Source organism: Gobius niger (assembly GCF_951799975.1).
Source record: "Gobius niger genome assembly, chromosome: 11".
NCBI classification, from domain to species: domain Eukaryota; kingdom Metazoa; phylum Chordata; class Actinopteri; order Gobiiformes; family Gobiidae; genus Gobius; species Gobius niger.
In genome coordinates, this window is record NC_136862.1 from 35,240,882 (window position 1) to 35,267,905 (window position 27,024).

Below are 27,024 nucleotides of genomic sequence, written 5' to 3' on the forward strand. Positions count from 1 at the left end.
TGTTTGTTTTGTGTTGGTTATTGAGTGGATGCGTTTGTTTTGTGTTGAGGTTATTGAGTGGATGTGTTTGTTTTGTGTTGGTTATTGAGTAGATGTGTTTGTTTTGTGTTGAGGTTATTGAGTAGATGTGTTTGTTTTGTGTTGAGGTTATTGAGTAGATGTGTTTGTTTTGTGTTGAGGTTATTGAGTAGATGTGTTTGTTTTGTGTTGGTTATTGAGTAGATGTGTTTGTTTTGTGTTGTTATTGAGTAGATGTGTTTGTTTTGTGTTGAGGTTATTGAGTAGATGTGTTTGTTTTGTGTTGAGGTTATTGAGTAGATGTGTTTGTTTTGTGTTGTTATTGAGTAGATGTGTTTGTTTTGTGTTGAGGTTATGGAGTGGAAGTGTTTGTTTTGTGTTGGTTATTGAGTAGATGTGTTTGTTTTGTGTTGGTTATTGAGTAGATGTGTTTGTTTTGTGTTGAGGTTATTGAGTGGAAGTGTTTGTTTTGTGTTGAGGTTATTGAGTGGAAGTGTTTGTTTTGTGTTGAGGTTATTGAGTAGATGCGTTTGTTTTGTGTTGGTTATTGAGTAGATGTGTTTGTTTTGTGTTGGTTATTGAGTAGATGTGTTTGTTTTGTGTTGAGGTTATGGAGCGGCCGTGAGAGTCGATGAGTGCAGCTTTCACCAGAGTGTCAAACTGGATGAGTTTGACAGCAACAGGATCCTCCGGCTCTGCCCCTCACAGGGAGAGGTACAATGATGAACCTGTACAGAAACTCTACAAGAGGAGGTGTCTAGGGAGAGGGAGGGCTTCTGTGTATTTACTGTTTCTCCTGTTTACTTTACAGCAGAGTATAATGCAGTATCAGCTGAGTGAGGAGCTGCCGTGTGCCGCTCCGTTCAGACTGTTTCCTACAGTCGAGAGAGACGCTTCTGGACGGTAACTACTACTACTTCAACTGCTACGATTACTACTACTACTACTACTATGACTACTATGACTAGTAGTACTGTGACTACTACTACTACTAATACTAATACTAATCTGACTACTACTATGACTACTACTACTATTACTATGACTATTACTACTACTATGACTACTACTAATACTAATCTGACTTCTACTACTATTACTATGACTATTTCTACTATTACTATGACTACTACTACTACTACTATGACTACTACTACTACTATGACTAATACTAATACTACCACTACTACTACTATTGCTATGACTACGACTACGACTATGACTACGACTACTACTACCTAAATAAACACATTTGAACAATATTTTAGCACCCTCTGGCGATTACAGTATTTGGTGGATATTTCTACTCAACTGCATTTAACTAAAATCATTAAATGCACTTTTATTCAGGAAATCCACACATGTTCTTGAGATATCTATAAATACCTATGCACCTCTGCTGTGTCAGCCGGTCTTCAGCCCAAAGTGCTGCGGTTATATTTACACAAAGTACTGCTCTCGGGTCGAGAGCCTGTTACAGAAAATATAATTTGCATATTGACGATACAAATTCTCTTTACACACAGAATGTTCAAAGTCTGTTACACTTAAATATAAATCCAAAACATATTCTTAATGTTTTAACAACAATAAAGATCATGAGTTTCTTGAAATAGGTGTAGTGCTTTAAACTACAAGTTTAAGTCTTAAGAACACACTTTCCCGCTTGTTGCTAATCATTAGCTAAGTAAGGGATAATGCCATTATCAGAAATAAATGGATGACACAGAGGCGCGACGCGTCGTCCCTTTAGTTCTGAGAATGGACACCTTGTCGGGCATTATCCCACTTACACCATAGTCCCACAAACTGAAACTGTTCATTGGGGCCTGTTTGCTTTTTTTTTTAAGTCCTGGACATGAGTTATTTCACTTTTTAAGATGTTCTACCTGAAGCTAGTTCCAGCTCAATTGTTTATCATTACACCTGCAGTGGAGTTATATAGAATGTGATTCAACTGTAGGGTTAGATGATCACTTTTTAATGTACACCCTCCAGCCAATCAGAATGGAGTATTCACCCAGTCCATGGTAAAACAGTGTTAATAAAGGCTGATGCACAGACTTTACTGTATCACCCCTTTAGGTCGACCTGTCCAGAGCCGTGTGAAAACCACCAAAGCTACTAACTTGTGTCTCTGCTCGTGTTCCACAGATTGCTGATGTACCTGAAGCTGCGCTGTGAATTGCCGCCCAAAATGTAATTCACACTTTCTTTGTGTTCATGTTCAAAACCAAACACATTTTTCAGAATCAATGGATTTTATGGAACTTAATGGAATTAAATGTAAACGGTAGCAGAAAAAATGATCATGTTCAGCGCTGGCTTAAAAACAAACGTTGGTGCAAAAAGAGATGCTTGTTTTTGTTAATCAAAGGGAGTGTGTGTTGCAGCAGAAAAACAAATGAGGAAGAAACATTTCAAAGTGAGTTTGCTGTGCACCCTTTTTCACTCTTAACAGCCCGGGCCTTAAAGGGGCTATAGGCAAGTTAGCCATTTTATACTCACTACTGCCACCTCAGGTCATACCTGTAACTGCACCTTCTATATTAAAGGGGGGGTATTATGCAAAATCGACTTTTTCAAGCTTTACATCATGTTATTAAGTCATTCCCTCATTAAAAACATGCCTGAAGTGTTGCCTTGGCACATTCACGTATTTTCGAGTAGTCCGTAAAAACTCTGATGGCGGCCATTTTAGGGATAAAACGCCTGATTCCTTCTGGGAACGCCTCCACCGCCTGGAGACGCCCCGATCCTTTCATCACCAGCCGAGTAACCAACCACTGCTCCTCAGCAGAACCCCCTCCCCGCAGTGTCCAGCCCTAAGATGTAAACAGAGTCATCATGGAGGATTAGCTTCATGTGTTGTGAACCGGAGCCACAGCAGCTCTGAGACTTTTACAAAGACACACATCAGTGTTTCTGTTACCGAAACACCCAGGATTAAAACCGGTGACAAGAACACTTATTTCAGTGTCTGGTTCTGCGCTGGGCTTTGATGATGCACAGAGCCTCCGGAGAAAGCTAATGCTAAGCTAAAGTCATCACGTGAAAACGAGAAATATGCACAAATAAAGTCAATAAAACCACCACACACATAAAGAACCGTTTAACAATGATCACACACGGAGCCTGGCTTGTTGATTTTGTAGTTTATTGCTCACATTTCATCTACAATGGGTCATAGCCGAGTGGTTTTCTCCCGGAGCTAACAAGCTAGCCGCGACAAGCTAACGGGAAAATTCACTGAATACAAGCAGCATATTATGCATTGAAAACGCCACTACAACAGGCAACTGCTTGAAGCAGCCTTTATGATGATCACACACTGAGCCTGGCTTGTTGATTTTGTAGTTTATTGCTCACATTTCATCTACAGTGAGTCGTAGCCGAGTGGTTTCTCCAGGAGCTAAGGCACTATTAGCCGCGACAAGCTAACAACCTTCACCTTCACAACATTCATTGAAAACAGGCAGCATATTATGCACAAATAACGTCAATAAAGCAGCAACTACTCGAAGCAGCCTTTACGATGATCACACAATGAGCCTGGCTTTACACATTTGTGGTTTATTGCAGACTTTTCATCAACAATGAGCTGTAGTCGATTATAACAAGCTAACGGGTAACCTCGAAAAACCATTGTCCACCTGCACAGATAATGTCCGTCTCTGAATGGTATGGGCTCCTGCAGATCCTGGTGTCGTCCATGGGGGTATAGTTAGAGATCCATAGGGCATGGCAGTAGCAAAGAGAAGCCTCCAAACAGCAGTTATTTTTCAGGCAAGAGCCCCTTCCAAGCGTCCGGTGTGGAAGGTTTGTCTCCAAATAATATCCTGTGTGGCCATTGTTCACAAAGTGATAAACAGTAGCTCCTTTCCAACAATAAAGATTAAAATGCACCGATCGTAGTTTCAATACTGTGGAGACAACGAGCGCAGTGTTGTTGTGATGCCACAGACAGTGTGTGGAGGGGGCGTGTCGGAAAGGGTCAGAGGTTCTTAAAGAGACAGAGGCCTATTTCAAGACGTTTGCTACGGCCATTTTGAAAGAGCAATTTTATACAAGGCAGTTATTCTAATTTACTGCATTGACAGACCAACAGAAGGTTTGTCATCATTGTAGTGTGATATAGACTGGTGCTATGTGACTGAAAAAAGCATAATACCCCCTCTTTAAGCTTGTGCATGAATTATCACCTTTCTGAGTGACAGTGCAGGATTTTAGAGGCAGTTGTGGTGAACAGGTCTGGGCTCATTCTACACATTAGGACATTGTTGAAACATGTAGGGTGAGGAAAATACTTAAATGTAACATTTTTAAACTCGGTGTAGTCCCTTTAGCTGCTGGTCCTACATTACACGAGATAAGGTAAGGCAGCTGTGTGAAGGTGGCCCCCCATTAAACATACATTTATATTCAAAACATGTCAATTGTTTGTGCTGTTTTGTGTTGTAAAAAATTGTGTTTGAGCTGTTTTCATTTCTGAGATTTTGCTGAGTCTTTTTTGCATGCAGTGTGTGTTGCCGTTCGCCTCTGACACGTGCGCACTCCTCAGAGGAGGACGAGGGTTCCTGCCTCAAGGTTCTTAAGTTTGTAATAGTTTAAAAACCAAACCAGTACAAATAAAAATCTTTACAGCACCAAACAGCACAGATGTAGAGGAAGAGGTTGACACAATTTTTACCTGTTTTGGAGCTTTATAACGGGTTGGGTGACCAATAAAACGATCATTATTATCTCAAAAACAATAACTGCACAAATGAAGATTTTACAGCTCAAGACAGCACAAACGATCAACATATTTTTTATATAAATATGAGCATGATGAAGGGCCAGCTTCACGGAGGTGGAAAAGGCCCCAGTAGTATTTGGCCGCTTAGCAGAAGTTGATCCTTTCACTACCACTGTGTAGCAAAGGTTTTGTCCCCCAGATCAAAATTTCTAATAATGTGAATATTATTAGAAAGGTAAGTTGTGCAAAGGTGGCCAAATGTTCTACAGTGGGATGGAAAAGTTTAGACCTAGCATTAAAACAAGCCTCATGCATTCTGGAAACAAAAAAAACAGAGGTTAAAATGGAATATTTTGGCCTGAATGTGCAACGGTCAGTTTGGAGAAGAAGGGGCTCAGAATTTCTGTCCAACTGTGGAGATCCATCATCCTTTGGGTTTGTTTTGCAGTCGGTGTCACAGGGAACGTTTCATGGCTAGAACAAAGAATGGATTAAATTAATTTCCAACAAATTCCGCAGGAAAACGTAATGTCATTTGAAAAGCTGAAGTTACAAATGACTTCTTCAGATGGGTAACACAGCTCAAACGATGCTTTACGATGGTTTATCAAGAGCTGCAGTCTGAAGGTTTAGCTGTGGGCCTCAGTCTCCTGACCTAAACATCATATACGATCTGCGCATAAACCTCCAGGAGTGCATGACAAGACAGCTCAGAAATCTGGAAGACTTTTGTTTAGAAAAAAGTACTAAAATCCCTTAAAACTAGAAATGAAAGACTCTTATCTGCCTAGAAAACGCCTCTGAAGCTGTGATACTTGCCATATTTGGGGACTGTGAGGCTTTTATTCTGCAGGGTGTCCAAACAGTGCACGTTCTTTTCAGACGGAGAGTTTGGGCCAATACAACTGTATGGAAGAGGATTTGGTGATTTGGATTTTGGATTGATTTGGACGTGATTAAAGTGGCATAATATAAAAACAGTTGCTAACATTTTGTCCTGTTGTTTTTCCTCAGAGCTGCCATAAATGTCCAAGCCTCGGTCCACGTTCCCAAAGGCTGCGTCAGGTCAGAACATTCAAATGTGCAACGCAAATCTGACGATCCAGGCTCACATAAGAAAATTTATTCAAACTCCTCACGGCATGACGTCACTGCTGTCAATACTGTCTTCATCCACGCAAATCTTCTGCTGTAGCTTCAGACTCAGAGTGCACCAAACTCAAACCGTGCGGCGCTTTAAACATGTGAGCTAGGCATGTGCCATTAATAACATATGACTGGTAGGTGACTGAGTTGGCGACTGAGTAGGCGACTGAGTAGGCGACTGAGTAGGGGACTGAGTAGGGGACTGAGTAGGCGACTGAGTAGGGGACTGAGTAGGGGACTGAGTAGGGGACTGAGTAGGCGACTGAGTAGGGGACTGAGTAGGGGACTGAGTAGGGGACTGAGTAGGCGACTGAGTAGGGGACTGAGTAGGGGACTGAGTAGGGGACTGAGTAGGCGACTGAGTAGGGGACTGAGTAGGGGACTGAGTAGGCGACTGAGTTGGCGACTCGTAGGGGACTGAGTAGGGGACTGAGTAGGGGACTGAGTAGGGGACTGAGTAGGGGACTGAGTAGGGGACTGAGTAGGCGACTGAGTAGGGGACTGAGTAGGGGACTGAGTAGGGGACTGAGTAGGGGACTGAGTAGGGGACTGAGTAGGGGACTGAGTAGGGGACTGAGTTGGCGACTGAGTAGGCGACTGAGTAGGGGACTGAGTAGGGGACTGAGTAGGGGACTGAGTAGGCGACTGAGTAGGGGACTGAGTAGGGGACTGAGTAGGGGACTGAGTAGGGGACTGAGTAGGCGACTGAGTTGGCGACTCGTAGGGGACTGAGTAGGGGACTGAGTAGGGGACTGAGTAGGCGACTGAGTAGGCGACTGAGTAGGGGACTGAGTAGGGGACTGAGTAGGGGACTGAGTAGGGGACTGAGTAGGCGACTGAGTAGGCGACTGAGTAGGGGACTGAGTAGGCGACTGAGTAGGGGACTGAGTAGGGGACTGAGTAGGGGACTGAGTAGGCGACTGAGTAGGGGACTGAGTAGGCGACTGAGTAGGGGACTGAGTTGGCGACTGAGTAGGCGACTGAGTTGGCGACTCGTAGGGGACTGAGTAGGGGACTGAGTAGGGGACTGAGTAGGGGACTGAGTAGGCGACTGAGTTGGCGACTCGTAGGGGACTGAGTAGGGGACTGAGTAGGGGACTGAGTAGGGGACTGAGTAGGCGACTGAGTAGGGGACTGAGTTGGCGACTGAGTAGGCGACTGAGTAGGGGACTGAGTAGGCGACTGAGTAGGCGACTGAGTAGGGGACTGAGTAGGCGACTGAGTAGGGGACTGAGTAGGCGACTGAGTTGGCGACTCGTAGGGGACTGAGTAGGGGACTGAGTAGGGGACTGAGTTGGCGACTGAGTAGGCGACTGAGTAGGCGACTGAGTTGGCGACTCGTAGGTGACTGAGTAGGGGACTGAGTAGGGGACTGAGTAGGGGACTGAGTTGGCGACTGAGTAGGCGACTGAGTTGGCGACTCGTAGGTGACTGAGTAGGGGACTGAGTAGGCGACTGAGTAGGGGACTGAGTTGGCGACTGAGTAGGCGACTGAGTTGGCGACTGAGTTGGCGACTCGTAGGTGACTGAGTAGGGGACTGAGTAGGGGACTGAGTAGGCGACTGAGTTGGCGACTCGTAGGGGACTGAGTAGGGGACTGAGTAGGGGACTGAGTAGGGGACTTAGTTGGCGACTGAGTAGGGGACTGAGTAGGGGACTGAGTAGGGGACTGAGTAGGGGACTTAGTTGGCGACTGAGTAGGGGACTGAGTAGGGGACTGAGTAGGGGACTTAGTTGGCGACTGAGTAGGGGACTGAGTAGGGGACTGAGTAGGCGACTGAGTTGGCGACTGAGTTGGCGACTCGTAGGGGACTGAGTTGGGGACTGAGTAAGGGACTGAGTAGGTGACTGAGTTGGCGACTCGTAGGTGACTGAGTAGGGGACTGAGTTGGCGACTGAGTTGGCGACTCGTAGGTGACTGAGTAGGGGACTGAGTTGGCGACTGAGTTGGCGACTGAGTTGGCGACTCGTAGGGGACTGAGTTGGCGACTGAGTAGGCGACTGAGTTGGCGACTCGTAGGGGACTGAGTAGGGGACTGAGTAGGGGACTGAGTTGGCGACTGAGTTGGCGACTCGTAGGTGACTGAGTTGGGGACTGAGTAGGGGACTGAGTAGGTGACTGAGTTGGCGACTCGTAGGTGACTGAGTAGGGGACTGAGTTGGCGACTGAGTTGGCGACTCGTAGGTGACTGAGTAGGGGACTTAGTTGGCGACTGAGTAGGGGACTGAGTAGGGGACTGAGTAGGCGACTGAGTTGGCGACTGAGTTGGCGACTCGTAGGGGACTGAGTTGGGGACTGAGTAGGGGACTGAGTAGGTGACTGAGTTGGCGACTCGTAGGTGACTGAGTTGGCGACTGAGTTGGCGACTGAGTTGGCGACTCGTAGGTGACTGAGTAGGGGACTTAGTTGGCGACTGAGTAGGGGACTGAGTAGGGGACTGAGTAGGCGACTGAGTTGGCGACTGAGTTGGCGACTCGTAGGGGACTGAGTTGGGGACTGAGTAGGGGACTGAGTAGGTGACTGAGTTGGCGACTCGTAGGTGACTGAGTTGGCGACTGAGTTGGCGACTGAGTTGGCGACTCGTAGGTGACTGAGTTGGCGACTGAGTTGGCGACTGAGTTGGCGACTCGTAGGTGACTGAGTAGGGGACTGAGTAGGGGACTGAGTTGGCGACTGAGTTGGCGACTGAGTCGGCAACTGAGTTGACGACTGAGTTGACGACTCGTAGGTGACTGAGCTGGCGACTGAGTTTGGCGACTGAGTTTGGCGACAGACTGGAGTTTATCACTGATGATGCTTTCTCTGTGTCCGCTGCTGCTCTCGTCCCTCCCAACAAAGTGTCCGTCACAGGCCAGTGACCCGTCTTTTTTGTCAAAGCGTCTCGGTGTGTGTCGGCCTATAGTCAGAGAAATATTTGTACTCACTAAAAAACACAAAAAATTCTAGAGCTGCCGATTTTCATCTATTTATTGTTTTTAGGTAAAGTGTATCAACAAACCTTGAAAAATGTTAAAGTAAATCACAGTAAAAAAACAAAAGGACAACAACTGAAGTCAGCGTGCAGTTTGTAACAAAGATTTTGAAACAACCATATTATTAAAACAAAAATAATCTAAACAATAAAACAAAAACAAATCTTAAATTAAAATATGAATCGATCCCTAAAAAACTGTGATGATTTAGCCATTTAATATCAATCCTCATCCTCCTCCTCATCCTCCTCTGCTCCTCATCCTCCTCTGCTCCTCATCCTCCTCCCCTCCTCTGCTCCTCATCCGCCTCTCCTCCTCTGCTCCTCATCCTCCTCCCCTCCTCTCCTCCTCTCCTCTCCTCCTCTCCTCCTCTCCTCTCCTCCTCTCCTCCTCTCCTCCTCTCCTCCTCTCCTCCTCATCCTCCTCCTCTCCTCTCCTCCTCTCCTCCTCCTCCTCCTCTCCTCCTCTCCTCTCCTCCTCATCCTCCTCTCCTGGCCTGTAGTCTGTCTCAGGAGCTGAGCAGTCCGGAGCAGGTGGCGGAGCTGCAGACCCAGAGTCGAGTCGTGCTTTGGTCCATCCCAAAGTTCAGCGGTGGAACACAGCTGTCTGCTCTGTTTAAGGTACAAAATCAACTCAGATCAACAAACCGAGAGTTAAAGTCTCACTGTGGAACATTTCACCCCGTAAACACAATAAAACACAAGCACATATTTCATCCTGACCCCAACATTTCCTACTTTTTCAGCAATTCAGCGACAAAATGTGAAGGTATTTAATTGACAGAGCCAGGTTTAAATGTGTGCTTTTATTTCTTTAGTTTTTAAATAGTTATTAGTACAAAAGCCTTGTTCTCTGGGTTCCAAAACTCAATAAATAAATGAGATATTCACAGAAAAACTGTGAAAAAAACTTCCAAATGTCTCTAGTCTGTAGGAGCTTAAGTGGAGATGTTGCAATGAGTGCAATTTGACTGAAACACATCTATTAGCAGCCGGTGGGTAGTACTCAGTTACATTTACTCAAGTACATGTACTTAAGTTACTTGTTGAAGTAATTGTACTTTTGCAAGTATTTTTTTCATACAGTCCTTTTTAATTCTTCATAATAATTGATCTTTTTTTAGTATGCAGCTCTTACTTAAGCAAACACTTTTGACTTCTACTTGAGTAAAATGGGTAATGAGTAAATACTTGGCTCCTCTACCCACGTCTGGTGAGTTGCTGGTGACAGCTCTGCTCTCCTCACAGCTGGAGGTGCCGGGCCTCAGCTCGGCGTCGCTGATGGAGGTGGGACCGGTTGGACTCAGCTTTGAAGTCCCGAAATGGACCTGCACTGGACTCCAGATCCGCTTCCTCAGACTGAGCCCTGTCCAGCCCAGTCCTGGGGAGAGATGGGTCCGATACACCACACACTCTGACTCCTACACTGTCCGAATGTGAACCACAGTAATGATCCTGCAGACTGTGGAAGAGTATGTAGAACAAAAAGAGGACTTCTGAAGAGCAAAAACAAAGCCTGAAGAAAACTTGAGGAAGTGCATTGTAAAAAGGCCATGTCATATTTTATTATTATTTTATTATTTGTATAACAAAGTATATGACTATACTGACTTCAATAAATTATAGATACACAGTTTTGGGCTCAATATTTATCAAGATTTTTGCATTTTCTCCTCATTTTTCAAATGTAACACTTAACTTTTTACCCAAAGTAAGTTGTGCCTCATTGTATTTCAAGTTCATTGTGGGATATTTCAAGATTTAGTTGATCTCAGCACAGCTGTTGTTGTAAGGTTCATAACCATAAGCGTCCTGAATTTATTAGAGAAAGGTTTAAACCCAGAGAGACTGGCTATAATCGAAGAGGAACTCGTGTTTATCAGAAAAGTATATTTAGAACAAAAACCAAAGCCAGATGTGTCTCCGTCAGAGGAGTAAATGTATGGAATAGTCTGAATGACACCTTAAAAATACGATGTATCTGACTGATTCGAGCCAAATCTATTGATGAAATGTGTGACTTGTGTGAATTCACGTATGCTTGCCGCTTTACGTTAAGCTGTAATAAGGTTTGGCTTTAGACACAGTATGGGTTTCACTTCAGCCAAAAGTCTTTTCAGTCATTGTTTCAGTGTTTTCAAGTTTTGTAGTTAATCGTGTCTGTGTGAAGATACCGACTGACATAAACTACCACTACACAGAAGTACTTTTTGGACCTAGTGTGGCAGGGACAGGTGTGGTCAGGTGATCACAGGAGGCTATAAAGGGAGGAGCTACACAGGCTTGCTTCCTCTTTCTGAGCAGGCCTGTGCACACGTTGCTTCCTGGTGAGAACAGTTTTAGGTTTTAAGGTTCTTTTTATTGTAAAACACTACATTGTAAATGATTTTGTATTCTTTTAAGGGTCTTAACAGTCCAGTTTTAAAGGTATGCTTTTAATTGTAAATTGTTCTGTTATATTGTTTAATAATCGCACTGTGCTTTTATAGGCTCAGTGCTGGTTGCCGTTTATTTTTGAGTTAGTTTCAGCTTACTGTGTCATTTCATTTTAAACAAGATCTTCCCAATTGGTGTGGACCTAATCTAGCAACAGCTGGGTGGGACAGGGGTTGACTCTAGGTGGTGATTTTATTTGTAGTTTTGGTGGTGGTGGCACATGTATATATGGGTGATTTCAGTCAGACAGACGGACGGACGGACGGACGGACGGACGGACGGACGGACGGACGGACGGACGGACGCCCGCCCGCCCGCCCGCCCGCCCGCCCGCCCTCTCTGATTGGTTGACTCCCCTTCCTGTTTGCTTGCGAATGTACCGCTGTGGGAAATGGAATCGACTCTGTGGTGACCAGACTCACCCGCTGGTAGAGTTCCCAGGCTACTTGTGGTCCCCACCACTCATCATAAGACCCGAGGGGACCGGTCATTTCAGGCTGTGGAACACCCTGTCTCTGCATCTGGCTGACAAACAAAGGATCTGAAGACACGTATGTTTAAGAAAGCTTTTGGTTGATGCGTTTTCACTAGTGTCACTTTAATTCTATACCAGTCATTTTGAAATTGTTTGTATTTACCTTTACCTGGACGGGGCCTTTCAGTGTGGAGTTTACATGTTCTCCCCGTGTCTGTGTAGGTTTCCTCCGGATACTTCAGTTTCCCCTACCACTAAAAACATGTACAATAGGTGAATCCTCCAGCCAGCCTAGCTCCACATCTGGAAGCGGCCCCAAGCAAGAATGTCGGTAGGGGGCCCTCTGGTGCCCGCTCGGTGTACTGTGCACTGGGAGAGAGGACATCATTTGGGCAGGAGCACCAAGAATCTGGTGAAGCCATGAGTAAAAGGTTTGTCCACTGCTCATTATAAGTTAACATTAGGAAACCATGACTACCTGTCATACCTGTCAATCAGGATAAAGAGCGCCACGGAGCATTGGTGGAGAGGTGATGTAACTGCATCACCAAAATCAGTAGGAAGACTGAGGCTGCGTCCGAAACGAGCTCTTACGCCAAACCGGATGTGCGTCAGCGTCCGCCATGACAAGAAGCTTCCGAATTGCCCTGTCAGTTAGGAAGTAGTTAGGAAAAGGAGCCTCAATGCTAACAATCATAGCCACTTTAGCATAGGGACCTCTGATGCTAACTATCATAGCCACTTTAGCATAGGGACCTCTGATGCTAACTATCATAGCCACTTTAGCATAGGGACCCCTGATGCTAACTATTATAGCCACTTTAGCATAGGGACCTCTGATGCTAACTATCATAGCCACTTTAGCATAGTGACCTCTGGTGCTAACTATCATAGCCACTTTAGCATAGGGACCTCTGGTGCTAACTATCATAGCCACTTTAGCATAGGGACCTCTGATGCTAACTATCATAGCCACTTTAGCATAGGGACCTCTGATGCTAACTATCATAGCCACTTTAGCATAGGGACCTCTGATGCTAACTATCATAGCCACTTTAGCATAGGGACCTCTGATGCTAACTATCATGGCCACTTTAGCATAGGGACCTCTGATGCTAAATATCATAGCCACTTTAGCATAGTGACCTCTGGTGCTAACTATCATAGCCACTTTAGCATAGGGACCTCTGATGCTAACTATCATAGCCACTTTAGCATAGAGACCTCTGATGCTAACTATCATAGCCACTTTAGCATAGTGACCTCTGATGCTAACTATCATAGCCACTTTAGCATAGTGACCTCTGATGCTAACTATTATAGCCACTTTAGCATAGGGACCTCTGATGCTAACTATTATAGCCACTTTAGCATAGGGACCTCTGATGCTAACTATCATAGCCACTTTAGCATAGTGACCTCTGGTGCTAACTATCATAGCCACTTTAGCATAGGGACCTCTGGTGCTAACTATCATAGCCACTTTAGCATAGGGACCTCTGATGCTAACTATCATAGCCACTTTAGCATAGTGACCTCTGATGCTAACTATCATAGCCACTTTAGCATAGGGACCTCTGATTCTAACTATCATAGCCACTTTAGCATAGGGACCTCTGGTGCTAACTATCATAGCCACTTTAGCATAGGGACCTCTGATGCTAACTATCATAGCCACTTTAGCATAGTGACCTCTGATGCTAACTATCATAGCCACTTTAGCATAGGGACCTCTGATGCTAACTATCATAGCCACTTTAGCATAGGGACCTCTGATGCTAACTATCATAGCCACTTTAGCATAGTGACCTCTGATGCTAACTATCATAGCCACTTTAGCATAGGGACCTCTGGTGCTAACTATCATAGCCACTTTAGCATAGGGACCTCTGGTGCTAACTATCATAGCCACTTTAGCATAGGGACCTCTGGTGCTAACTATCATAGCCACTTTAGCATAGGGACCTCTGGTGCTAACTATCATAGCCACTTTAGCATAGGGACCTCTGATGCTAACTATCATAGCCACTTTAGCATAGTGACCTCTGATGCTAACTATCATAGCCACTTTAGCATAGGGACCTCTGATTCTAACTATCATAGCCACTTTAGCATAGGGACCTCTGGTGCTAACTATCATAGCGACTTTAGCATAGGGACCTCTGATGCTAACTATCATAGCCACTTTAGCATAGTGACCTCTGATGCTAACTATCATAGCCACTTTAGCATAGGGACCTCTGATGCTAACTATCATAGCCACTTTAGCATAGGGACCTCTGATGCTAACTATCATAGCCACTTTAGCATAGTGACCTCTGATGCTAACTATCATAGCCACTTTAGCATAGGGACCTCTGGTGCTAACTATCATAGCCACTTTAGCATAGGGACCTCTGGTGCTAACTATCATAGCCACTTTAGCATAGGGACCTCTGGTGCTAACTATCATAGCCACTTTAGCATAGGGACCTCTGGTGCTAACTATCATAGCCACTTTAGCATAGGGACCTCTGATGCTAACTATCATAGCCACTTTAGCATAGGGACCTCTGATGCTAACTAACCGGTGATTAGGAGCTATGTGCCGTCCCATAAGCCACTGCGCCAAATCCCCCCACCCCCCTCGCCCCCACCCTCGAGTGATTCATGAGCAACCACTGTTGATTGACAGGAGCACATTTAATAATATAAATAATAATAATAATAAAAAGATTGTGCACAAGCCAAACTTTATAAAAGTGATAAATCCATGTTGTCGTCCCCACAGCTCAGTCACATGTCAGTGTTAAAGAGTAAACTCAGGAAACAGATTAAATGCTTTTGTTTTCATTTAGTAGAACTTAAGCCACATGGATCATTTGCTGCTGTCGCTTTATGAAACAGCTGCTGAAATAAAATAACACTAAAGGGAAATGTTTGGATCATTTGGATTTATTTTTCTCCTTAAATGTCTTTGTTTGGACACTATGTTGTTGTTGGACACTAGGGGGCGACATGCACTTTTGTTTGGCCTGCGCTCCACCAATAACTTTAAAGAAGAAGAAAAGCAGCTGTTGGTGATGTCACTTCCCTTTCCCCTGTTTAAGGACGGACGGATTGTTCAAATGCTGCCGAAGGTCTAGTTCCCAAACTGCACAGATCTAACAGTCGCCCCATGAAAGGTTCAGGAGTTACTAGTGTTAGAGCTTAGAGGAGACAATTTGATGGTTTCAGACACAGACTGTGTATTTCAAGCATTTACTGCAGGGTTCTGAGTGACAGGTTGGTTCATGGGGCCCTTGAGTGTTTCCTTTACTTGAACATAGCGATGATTAAAAGGCGGCTGATGTCTTTGCTTTGATGTGGCTGTTTGAGTTCAGTTCTGAGTCAGCTTCATGTTTCCACTTCCTCTTTCTGCACCCTCTGTGTCTGTGGGTCACGACACCAGTGGCTTTTAAACCCGGCTTCTTCAAACCTTCATCCAGGAACTTTCCGCCGTTGTGGAGCCATATTGTCGACAGGACAGTTTCTTCTCTTGTTCCCACGGACACAAAACGTCCTCAACATACTCGACCTGGTCTTAGATAATATATTTCTCCCACAATGTAGGAAGGCATAATTATGAAACTATATATTTTTGGGGGGTGGCTAATCAGATTCCAGAGATGGCCCCTTTTCATCCTTTGGTTTGCTTCACGGACATTTAGCCTTGGGGACAGCAGGACAGCTTTACTACCTGCCTCCGTCGCCCTGGTTTCAAACCTCCGGCCCAAGGCAAGATTCAACTGTAAAATCATGTTTGTCCCAACTGAGAGAGTGCACTATGGGAGTGCCACAGGGATCTATCTTGGGGCCATTATTGTTTATATATAAATGATCTCCCATCCGTGTGTGATGATGTGGATGTCCAGATGTTTGCTGACGACACCGTTATCTACACGGATGGGAAGGACCATGAACAAGTGGCAACCAAGCTCTCCGTGGCATTGGACAACATCTCTGTATGGTTGAATGATTCCTGTCTAACACTGAATGTGAGTAAAACTCATGGAGCCCAGTTGTGACTGCTGCTGCTGAGGTTGGGACAGATGGGCTGTCACATCATGAGACACCATAGTTTCTGTTTCCAGCAGGAGGTGTTTGATCTTCTCCACAAACTCCTTTGTGTTTTCCACATGGTGTTCTGTGTTGCCAACTAACAGGGACAAAATGGTCTTGAGGAAAACCTTTGTGTATTTTTGGATAGCCCATAAATACATGGAATCGCCTCTCCCTTGCTTGAAATGCAGCTCTGTCAATTATTTCTTCCTTTTCCAGCCTCTGAAGGTAATCTATGATGTTCTTTCTTTAGCATCCCGGAGCAGGTGATTGATCTTGGCCTCGTAGTCAGCTGTGTTAAGGACCACTGTTCATCTGCTGGAAGGATCTGGATGCTGTCGACCTTCTTCAAAGTTCAACTTCAAAGTTGCCAGTGCCCTTCTTTCTATACCCGCTGACACATTCAGTCGAAGCTCTCCTGCTTCAGACTCCGCCATCTTGTTGTTCCTGATGGAAAAATGGAGGAAAAATGGAACAGCATCAACATCCAAACCCTCTCCTCGCTGTGAAGTCTGGAGCAGGAGCATCAGGGTCTGGACTACGTGCTTCATCAATAGACAAATGTATTCATAAGTTAAGATCAAGATATTATGCAGAAAAGCCTCAAACATTCACAACATGCATGGAATAAGTAAGTGAACCCCTACAACTAAAGAAAAGCAGTAACTGCTTTCCTGTAGTTGCAGATCAGACACTCGATCAGGATGAATCTCGCTCATTCCTCTTTACAAAACTGCTGCAGTTCAGCGAGATTCAGGCGGTGTACTCACTTATTCCACGCTCTCCTGTGAATGTTTATATGTTGTTGCCAATAAAAATATGATCAAATGTAAATGTTTGTGTAGTATTAGTTTAACCAGACTCTGTTTAATCATTCTTGTGATTTTGATGAAGATCAAACCACATTTAGTGACCAATAAATGTGAGAAATTGTACTCACTTTTTCTCGCTTGAGAGTTTGAGAAATTTGCTAAGAACAGAGTGAACACATCAACAGACCCTCTACACCCCCCACTGGTCAGTAAGAACACAGTGAACACATCAACAGACCCTCTACACCCCCCACTGGTCAGTAAGAACAGAGTGAACACATCAACAGACCCTCTACACCCCCCACTGGTCAGTAAGAACAGAGTGAACACATCAACAGACCCTCCACACCCCCCACTGGTCAGTAAGAACAGAGTGAACACATCAGCAGACCCTCTACACCCCCCACTGGTCAGTAAGAACAGAGTGAACACATCAACAGACCCTCCACACCCCCCACTGGTCAGTAAGAACAGAGTGAACACATCAACAGACCCTCCACACCCCCCACTGGTCAGTAAGAACAGAGTGAACACATCAACAGACCCTCCACACCCCCCACTGGTCAGTAAGAACAGAGTGAACACATCAACAGACCCTCTACACCCCCCACTGGTCAGTAAGAACAGAGTGAACACATCATTAGACCCTCTCCACCCCCCACTGGTCAGTAAGAACAGAGTGAACACATCATTAGACCCTCTACACCCCCACTGTTCTTACTGACCAGTGGGGGGTGTAGAGGGTCTAGTGCATTCACAATGTCTGCTCAAACATATATCCGTATAGTGAGTGAGTGGTTGGTGGTGGTGGGAGGGGCTGATGACACAGATTGGCTGCCTCGCTTCTGTCAGACTACCCCAGGGCAGCTGTGGCTACGATTTGTTGGAGTGTGGAGTGAATGAATAATTAATAATTTCGGGAGTGTCCAGAAAAGCACTAAATAAAACCAATTTGTTAATAAATATATTACATTTAAGCATGTTCAGCGTGTAATGAACATCCATCCATCTTGGTCCACTTGTCCGTTGCCGGGTCGTGGGGGCAGCTGAGCACTGCTCCAGCCCCTGATGGCGCCCCCTGCAGGTGGTGGGTCCACTTGAGGCCTGTTGGTCTCTCATAAGGGGCTTCTGAATGAACATGCTGAAGGTAAATGTAAACATAAGTGCTATTCTTGACATACTTTTTGAAGTGTACTAAAGATATTCCATTACTTCATCTGAAGTGTTTAGTAAAGATTCGTGCACAGATATTTTGGCACACAACTAAATTGGACTTTAGCGCGTTTTGTTGAGTATAAATGCATTATACGTAGTATGGATAGACATCAAAATCTACACACACAAATAAAATATAAGGTGTATTTAAAATGTTCATATTTACCAAACCATGTGAATAAGTACATCACGCAATTCTGTAATGTCAAGTCACATTAACTGACAGGAAACAACCACATCCTTACTTTGAACGCCACTTCCACATGTGTTACTTTCTGTCTCTGCAGATTCAAACCTCGGACTCGTCACCTGAGCTGTTCAGACACACGGTGAACATCTTCAGTCTAAAGCTGAAACATAAACTAGCACTAAAGACGTGCTGTCTGTAATAATCATTACTGGTGTTGTCATGTTCATCAGTGTTTCAAACTTTTCAAACATTACAAATACAAGTTACATTATAAGTTACCAGATCACAAAGACGACAACGGAAGTGATGAAAACCCTCTCACCATCAGCTCTTCCTGAGCTGCAGGAGGAGTTTGTGATGCACCAGGAAGTGTCTGTGATGACACTTGTAATCATGTATTTTTCATTCTTAACCATATTGTTGATGTTTGTTATTTTGCTTGCCCCTGGCCAAAATAAAGAAATAAAGAAACATTCAAAAGTAAAGCTGTCATGACATACAAAAAGGTCTTCAAGTGCCTTTTGAAGGAGTCCAGAGTTCGTGGCTCCTGCAGAACCTCAGGCGTTCCAGAGGTGAGGCGCTCTGCCCCCCATGGTGCGCAGGGTGGGGGGAGCGGAGCAGTTATTTAAGGTATTGTGGAGCACTGCAGAAGCCACAGGAGGATGTGGAGGATGGGTGTGAGGTGGTCAAGCTCGCAGCTCTGTTCTGAATGTGTTGAAGGAGGACGGGGTGCTGGCGTGGCTTCTGTTCAGCTGGAGTTCTGAGACATCCACGTCTTCATCTCCAGAATCAGAATCCGTTTTCTTGCCTACTTTCAAAGGTTGAATTAATATCTGTAAAATAGTGTAGATTCAACAGCATGAAAGAATTCAATAGAATAAACCTATTGGTGCGTCATGTGTAAGAACACTTCATCCGTTTGACCCTAAGTCAGTGTTTCAGAAACAAGTCCATGTGCAATCTGGAACCAGCTGCACGAGGAGGAGAAACAGCCTACAGTGATGAAAAAAGCTTCAACATGAAATGAAAGTGGTGCTGATGGAGAACATTGCCAACATTGAAAGTCCTCACACGGTCCCGGAGGCAGAGCGCGCGCTGTGAGAAGAAGAAATGTCAGGAGCAGAACACGAATAAAACACAAAGTCTGGCATGTGCAGCTGCAGGTCAGAACCAACACGGTCTGTGGACAATGCAAATGTCCCCGGCATTTGCATTTACTCAAATCGGAGGCGCGGAGGAAGGAGTGATACAAGGATCTCCGCTGGTGGTGCAGAGGTGCAGACACTGATCTGAGAGGACGGACAGGCTCCGCGCGCAGACAGACGGAGGAGGAGGAAGCGCTCATTAGCCGCAGACCCAGTGCTGAGCGAAGGCTCTGTGAAGCTTCCACACTGCGGACACGGAGGACTCTTCTTCAGGACACCGCACTCTGAAGACCCCCCCGATCTGCTTCGCACACGGCTCATTTTGTGTGATCTTTGTGGCCGCTCCTCGCCTGCCGCGGAGATGGGCGACAAGGCGCAGGGCACCAGGTAACCGCGGCTAACGGCTAGTTAGCTTAGCTTTAGCTTCACGCATTTGGCTTGTGGGCAGCGTCTGGTCACTGCGGGGGGAAAGCTTCACTCATTTAGGGACGTCTCGGCAGTGCGAGCGCCTACAAGCATCACGACCAAGCGGAACGAGAGTAAGAGGCTCTCCGTTCCACACACGGGGTTTGTGACTCTTCCCGCGTCTGTTTCCTTGTTAAAAGCTAGAGTTTGTGCTAGCAGGGTGGGGTTAGCTGGAAGCGGCTAACACCAACAGCGGAAGGCAAATCACTTCTGCCAAGAGACGTCTCTTTCCAAACAAACACGGGCAGCTTCACTAAACGCCTGCTTTGACCTGTGGACGTGCTGTGATGTTCCGATAGTTGTTCATGGGGTGAACGGCCGTGGGCCAGACGTCATGGACATTCTGTGTTAAAATAAAAGCGGAGTGGGCGGAATTGACAGCGCGGACGCCTCATTAAACTCGTCTTTCCGTTGTTTTTGTTTGCATTTGTGAAACTACAGCACTGCCGAAATATAGACCGACTTAAGCCACTCCGTGACCTGCCACAGATGTGTCTGTAATTGTTGCATTTTGACGGGAATTCCTTACTGTGTGAGTTTAGCAGCGTGTTCTGGTGCAGCGGCCGCACTCATCTGCTGTAATTGGCTGTGAATGCGCTGCGTGGGTTTTTCTCGCTGCTGCCCCTGGGCCCTGGTTAAACGCGCTCATCTCCGTGTCCTCGGGCTGTTGGAGGCGACATGTTTTTGTTTTTACTACCGAGAGGCTCAGGATCTGCTCAGCAGAGCCGCGTCACTGAGCCGCCTCAGCGGAGACTCGACTGCAGCCTGTGTTTTCTCTCCAAAACACTGCTGTCATCTGCTCCCATTCTGTCAGCACTAACCTCACGTCCGAGCAACATGTGGGAATGACTAGACTCTGTCACGTTTTCTTATGGGATGTCAAAATATTGTAATTGTGTGTCACGTGACACAAATACGCCACAGTCCGTCATAATGTTAATAAATGCCCAGTTGAAACTGACAAGGGCCACATCTGCTCAGCGTCAGGCCTGCTCTGCCTGTACAGTCTGAAGCGTACAGAACATGGAAGTGGACTGGCCTTTAGTTTGTTTGCACTATTGTTGCTAACTTGCTGGTAACTCGTAGGGATGGGCAAAGTGAAGCTTCATGAAACTCCAAAGCAGTTGTAGCAATTGTGCCGGTGCCTCACAGTTCCAAACGATCACTCCACAGTGGCCAAGTGTCGTACAGCCACATTCACAGTGTTTCAGGATCCAGCCATGTTATTGAAATAAAAGCACGTTCTGGCTGGTTTTACTTGCCAATAAGCGGATTCAGCTTCTCACCGAGCGTAAAGCATGCTGGTCCAGGTTAAAGGTCAGGCCTACCCAGATCGCATCCCAAACTGTTAACATGACCGAGTGTCACAGACATTGAATATTTTGAGTGTTAAAAATAGGTATTTTAAAAGTAATTCTTAAGAAACGGGGACACAGCGTTACTGGCAAGAGGAAAAGAACTTGTGGCCCTTATGGCTAAACCAATAAATACATAAACAGTTGTTGTATTAAGTACATAGATGTATTGGTTACAAATAGCATTACTAGCTAGCTATGTCAAACATACTAATTTAATCCATTCATCACGACATTCTGGATCTTTTCTTTCAGTAGGGAATTTGATGAGTACGTATGGTGGCTCCATATACAACACTGTGAGATTCTTTTTTTTAATTTATTATTGAAATGTTTAATTTAATTTCATAGTAAACCTGAGAGGTAATTTGTGCAAATTGCATCAAAGTTGCCAGGGGGAAGGGGAATGAACAAAAAGTAACTGAAATGTACTTAAACTGTGACCATTGCACTCGAGCATAACTCTTCCACAGACGTGGACAGTCGCACTGCAATGGAGGATGAATGTGAACCTGCATATCGCCGTAAAACCACCTTAAGTGATGTAATGGTGACGCAATAGTCTCTAAATAGCCGGTTGTTCTACGTACTATGATAGTCTGGTTTTAATGGGCTTTGTTGACACTGTGGGTAGTTGTGAACTTTGACCGGAACATTACTACAATACTGATTTGGCTGATTGTGCCGGTCCCTCAAAGACTCCACAATGACAAAGTGTCGTCCAGCCACATTCACAGTGTTTCAGGATTCAGCCATGTTATTGATCCGTCTGTGATTGAAATAAAACCACCTTCTGGTTGATTTTTTACTTGCCAATTAGAATGTGGACTTTTTGTGAATGTGTGGACAATAGGAACATAAATCAATGAAGCAGCTGTCTTAAATGTTCTACATTTTTCCTCCAACTCAATGCTTTTTTTCTTGCTAATCTATTAAAAAAATGCCTGTTAGCATGAACAGTTCTGAAACATAAAGCTTGGAGGCCTGTAGTTCAGAGTGATCTGTCAGAGGTGTGACTCGTACCCACGCCCCTTAGACGAGCTGTGTTTACTAGGAATGCACAGACTTGCACACTTTACCGATTTGAGGACTTTGATTTAAGTACTTGCCGATACCGAATACCTATACGAGAACAAGGCATTTTCATTGTCGCTCAATATGGACATGCTGAATCGTTAATTTGGATTTTCTGAAGACTTTTTAGTTGCTGGGTTAGTTATTCAGATGAATAAGCCCCTGGGCAACTGTTAGCAGTGAGTTAGCGGCTAGTTAGCAACATTAGCCTCTATCTTGTAAACAGTGCAGTGCAGACTCCACGCTGCAGCACTAACAACATTTAGCTCTGGTTAAATCCAGCACAGACTCTGATTTAGGGAGTGTCGTCTGTAATAAAGTCAGCTCTATGTGGAATATTGGATTTACTAACCGAGTCTCCAGTTTGTTGCTGTTTTCTCTCCTCAGCTGAGAGCTGCGCCCCCGTAGGAGCGCTGGCTGCACGTCAAGTGGTATGGGTTTCTGGTATCAGGACCTCATTGATGAGTATGAGTATGAGTACAAGCATGTGGTATCGGCCCGATAACTGATACTGGTATCGTATCGGTGCATCCCTAGTGTTTACAAGCGCGGTAACTTTATCAACTAACCCATCTGAGTGCACTCTCGCATTGTACTAAAACACTAGAGAAACATGGAGAAAGGTTTGCGAGGCCCTGTGGTTGGACTAAGGTTGGACACAGACGCCCCCTAGTGAAGTGTTGTGAAACAGTGGTGTTTTATGAAGCACGTCAGAGTCATGTGACATGCGCGTTTTGAATGATGTTTTGAAAGGCGTGCACTTTGGAACTTCGAAACCGTGCCGAATCGCTGGTTCAAGACGGCCATCCATATGAATGAATGAACTCGTATCACGTGATTAATCTTCTGGTTTTGGACTGGATTAGTGATAGATGGTCTGCTCGGGAGGCACGGTCCACTGTAAAAACTTCAAATTAGGATTAGGACTAGAGTTTGGGTTATTTATCTTCCCACAAACCAGCTAGCACTAGCCATAGCGCACGTCATGAGATATGAATTGAGGAATTGGGACGAAGTTACGACACACTAGCGTAAACAATAGAAAAACTGCCTAAAAATATTGACATGACTTATTATTTTGACTCAAATGCTTTGCAACACAAAGTCTTCTACACACTGACAGGTAGGATGTTTTGGGTTGCAGTCACATGACAACCACAACTTTCTGAACAGCTTCGACTTTACTATTGAGGTGGGGGGGCAGAGGAATTCTATTGGGGTAACTATGGTAACTTATGGTTAATATTGCTGTAATTGGCTGGACCTGTCCCAAAGTTCATCTTCTCTCTCAGCAAATATGAACGAGGTTCAAATGGCCTCCTCATAAAGGTGTGAGAGAGGAGGAAAGGACTGTAGGCCGTAATCCTGCCGTCATGTGATCCTTTCCAGTTGTGAAGTGGAAATTACGAGTGCATTGTGTTCAAGTGCTTTTGTGTTGTAGCAAAGTGAAATATTTAAAAAAACACAACAACACACTATGAATTCCCGTGAGAAAGTTGTCTGCAAACCACTGACCTGCTGCTCCTTTGTATCTGCTTTGATCGGTGAAACAGAAAGATTCGATTATTTTTACCTGTCAATCAGAGGAAAAAGAGACAAGAACAATCTATTAAACTAAAAGACATGAAATATATTGTCGCTGTTCTGTCGTGTTGTGAGGTCAAAGGTTATTGCATCTCGGGAACTCGGGCATCAAAATGATTTCCCCTTTTCCCCATGGAAAATGAGGAGGTGTTTATGTGCAATATCGTTAATGTTCTTACCATCTAATCCCTCATAGTTCCAGTTACTCGCGCTGTAGTGGCAGTTCCCGTCTCTGCTTCTGCTTTTCTCTCATTAATGTGCGGCGTCCCCACTAAACAAACCCATGTATTTCTCAGTGTCTGCCTGCTTAAGTCCATGTAAAGACAAATGTTCTATGTCAATGTTCCACCACCGTGTGTGCAGTGAATGTAGGACTATTCCTCTACACTGTGGGAACTGTGACATTGCACAGCTAGAAGGTCCCGGGTTCAATTCCTGGAGCCTTTCTGTGGAGTTTGCATGTTCTCCCCGTGTCTGCGTAGGTTTCCTCCGGTTTCCCCTACCACTAAAACATGTACAATAGGTTCACTCCTGGAGCCAGGACTCCCTTGAAAAATAGATTATTAAACTCACTGGGACTTTCTGTGTTATGTTGATTAGTAAGAATCTGTAGATGCACAGGATGAGGGTCAGAGGGTGAGGGTCAGAGGGTGAGGGTCAGAGGGTGAGGGTCAGAGGGTGAGGGTGAGAGGGTGAGGGTCAGAGGGCGAGGGTCAGAGGGTGAGGGTCAGAGGGTGAGGGTCAGAGGGTGAGGGTGAGAGGGTGAGGGTGAGAGGGTGAGGGTCAGAGGATGAGGGTCAGAGGATGAGGGTCAGAGGATGAGGGTCAGAGGATGAGGGTCAGCGGGTGAGGGTCAGCGGGTGAGGGTCAGCGGGTGAGGGTCAGAGGATGAGGGTCAGAGGGTGAGGGTCAGCGGGTGAGGGTCAGAGGGTGAGGGTCAGAGGGTGAGGGTCAGCGGGTGAGGGTCAGCGGGTGAGGGTCAGCGGGTGAGGGTCAGCGGGTGAGGGTCAGAGGATGAGGGTCAGAGGATGAGGGTCAGCGGGTGAGGGTCAGCGGGTGAGGGTCAGCGGGTGAGGGTCAGCGGGTGAGGGTCAGCGGGTGAGGGTCAGCGGGTGAGGGTCAGCGGGTGAGGGTCAGCGGGTGAGGGTCAGAGGGTGAGGGTCAGCGGGTGAGGGTCAGAGGGTGAGGGTCAGAGGGTGAGGGTGAGAGGGTGAGGGTCAGAGGATGAGGGTCAGAGGATGAGGGTCAGCGGGTGAGGGTCAGCGGGTGAGGGTCAGCGGATGAGGGTCAGAGGGTGAGGGTCAGAGGGTGAGGGTCAGCGGGTGAGGGTCAGAGGATGAGGGTCAGAGGGTGAGAGGGTCAGAGGGTGAGGGTCAGCGGGTGAGGGTCAGCGGGTGAGGGTCAGAGGGTGAGGGTCAGAGGGTGAGGGTCAGCGGGTGAGGGTCAGCGGGTGAGGGTCAGCGGGTGAGGGTCAGAGGGTGAGGGTCAGAGGGTGAGGGTCAGCGGGTGAGGGTCAGCGGGTGAGGGTCAGCGGGTGAGGGTCAGCGGGTGAGGGTCAGAGGGTGAGGGTCAGAGGGTGAGGGTCAGCGGGTGAGGGTCAGCGGGTGAGGGTCAGCGGGTGAGAGGGTCAGAGGGTGAGGGTCAGAGGGTGAGGGTCAGAGGATGAGGGTCAGCGGGTGAGGGTCAGAGGATGAGGGTCAGCGGGTGAGGGTCAGCGGGTGAGGGTCAGCGGGTGAGGGTCAGCGGGTGAGGGTCAGCGGGTGAGGGTCAGCGGGTGAGGGTCAGCGGGTGAGGGTCAGAGGGTGAGGGTCAGCGGGTGAGGGTCAGAGGGTGAGGGTCAGAGGATGAGGGTCAGCGGGTGAGGGTCAGCGGGTGAGGGTCAGAGGGTGAGGGTCAGCGGGTGAGGGTCAGCGGGTGAGGGTCAGAGGATGAGGGTCAGAGGGTGAGAGGGTCAGAGGGTGAGGGTCAGAGGGTGAGGGTCAGAGGGTGAGGGTCAGCGGGTGAGGGTCAGAGGATGAGGGTCAGCGGGTGAGGGTCAGCGGGTGAGGGTCAGCGGGTGAGGGTCAGCGGGTGAGGGTCAGCGGGTGAGGGTCAGCGGGTGAGGGTCAGCGGGTGAGGGTCAGAGGGTGAGGGTCAGCGGGTGAGGGTCAGAGGGTGAGGGTCAGAGGATGAGGGTCAGCGGGTGAGGGTCAGCGGGTGAGGGTCAGCGGGTGAGGGTCAGCGGGTGAGGGTCAGAGGGTGAGGGTCAGAGGGTGAGGGTCAGCGGTTGAGGGTCAGAGGTTGAGGGTCAGAGGGTGAGGGTCAGAGGGTGAGGGTCAGCGGGTGAGGGTCAGCGGGTGAGGGTCAGCGGGTGAGGGTCAGAGGGTGAGGGTCAGAGGGTGAGGGTCAGAGGGTGAGGGTCAGAGGGTGAGGGTCAGCGGGTGAGGGTCAGCGGGTGAGGGTCAGCGGGTGAGGGTCAGCGGGTGAGGGTCAGAGGGTGAGGGTCAGAGGGTGAGGGTCAGAGGGTGAGGGTCAGCGGGTGAGGGTCAGCGGGTGAGGGTCAGCGGGTGAGGGTCAGCGGGTGAGGGTCAGAGGGTGAGAGGGTCAGAGGGTGAGAGGGTCAGAGGGTGAGAGGGTCAGAGGGTGAGAGGGTCAGAGGGTGAGAGGGTCAGAGGGTGAGAGGGTCAGAGGGTGAGAGGGTCAGAGGGTGAGGGTCAGAGGGTGAGGGTCAGTGGCTGAGGGTCAGAGGGTGAGGGTCAGAGGGTGAGGGTCAGCGGGTGAGGGTCAGCGGGTGAGGGTCAGCGGGTGAGGGTCAGAGGGTGAGGGTGAGAGGGTGAGGGTCAGAGGGTGAGGGTGAGAGGGTGAGGGTCAGAGGGTGAGGGTGAGAGGGTGAGGGTCAGAGGGTGAGGGTGAGAGGGTGAGGGTGAGAGGGTGAGGGTGAGAGGGTGAGGGTGAGGGTGAGAGGGTGAGGGTGAGAGGGTGAGGGTCAGAGGGTGAGGGTCAGAGGGTGAGGGTCAGAGGATGAGGGTCAGAGGGTGAGGGTCAGAGGGTGAGGGTCAGAGGATGAGAGGATGAGGGTCAGAGGATGAGGGTCAGAGGGTGAGGGTCAGAGGGTGAGGGTCAGAGGGTGAGGGTCAGAGGGTGAGGGTCAGAGGGTGAGGGTCAGCGGGTGAGGGTCAGCGGGTGAGGGTCAGCGGGTGAGGGTCAGCGGGTGAGGGTCAGAGGGTGAGGGTCAGAGGGTGAGGGTCAGTGGGTGAGGGTCAGTGGGTGAGGGTCAGTGGGTGAGGGTCAGTGGGTGAGGGTCAGTGGGTGAGGGTCAGAGGGTGAGGGTCAGCGGGTG

At 47.1% G+C, this 27,024-nt stretch overlaps 2 protein-coding genes across 3 annotated transcripts in view; both read left to right on the plus strand.

Annotated features, from left to right (window-relative positions):
* Positions 1 to 10,460, plus strand: part of ap4m1 (adaptor related protein complex 4 subunit mu 1) — a 34,139-nt gene extending 23,679 nt beyond the window's left edge. The window contains exons 11-16 of the mRNA XM_079566357.1: positions 626 to 732; positions 830 to 921; positions 2,173 to 2,217; positions 5,771 to 5,821; positions 9,378 to 9,495; positions 10,123 to 10,460. Coding sequence (XP_079422483.1) covers positions 626 to 732; positions 830 to 921; positions 2,173 to 2,217; positions 5,771 to 5,821; positions 9,378 to 9,495; positions 10,123 to 10,314 — 605 coding nt within the window. The 3' untranslated portion in view covers positions 10,315 to 10,460. The remainder of the gene's footprint in view (positions 1 to 625; positions 733 to 829; positions 922 to 2,172; positions 2,218 to 5,770; positions 5,822 to 9,377; positions 9,496 to 10,122) is intronic.
* An 8,883-nt stretch (positions 10,461 to 19,343) lies between these two features.
* LOC306970389 (arrestin red cell) overlaps positions 19,344 to 27,024 on the plus strand; it is a 69,102-nt gene continuing 61,421 nt past the window's right edge. Inside the window, exon 1 of one of the 2 annotated variants that reach the window (XM_079566361.1) lies at positions 19,344 to 19,614. In XM_079566361.1, coding sequence (XP_079422487.1) covers positions 19,589 to 19,614 — 26 coding nt within the window. In that variant the 5' untranslated portion in view covers positions 19,344 to 19,588. The remainder of the gene's footprint in view (positions 19,615 to 27,024) is intronic. The other variant, XM_079566360.1, reaches the window with a different exon arrangement.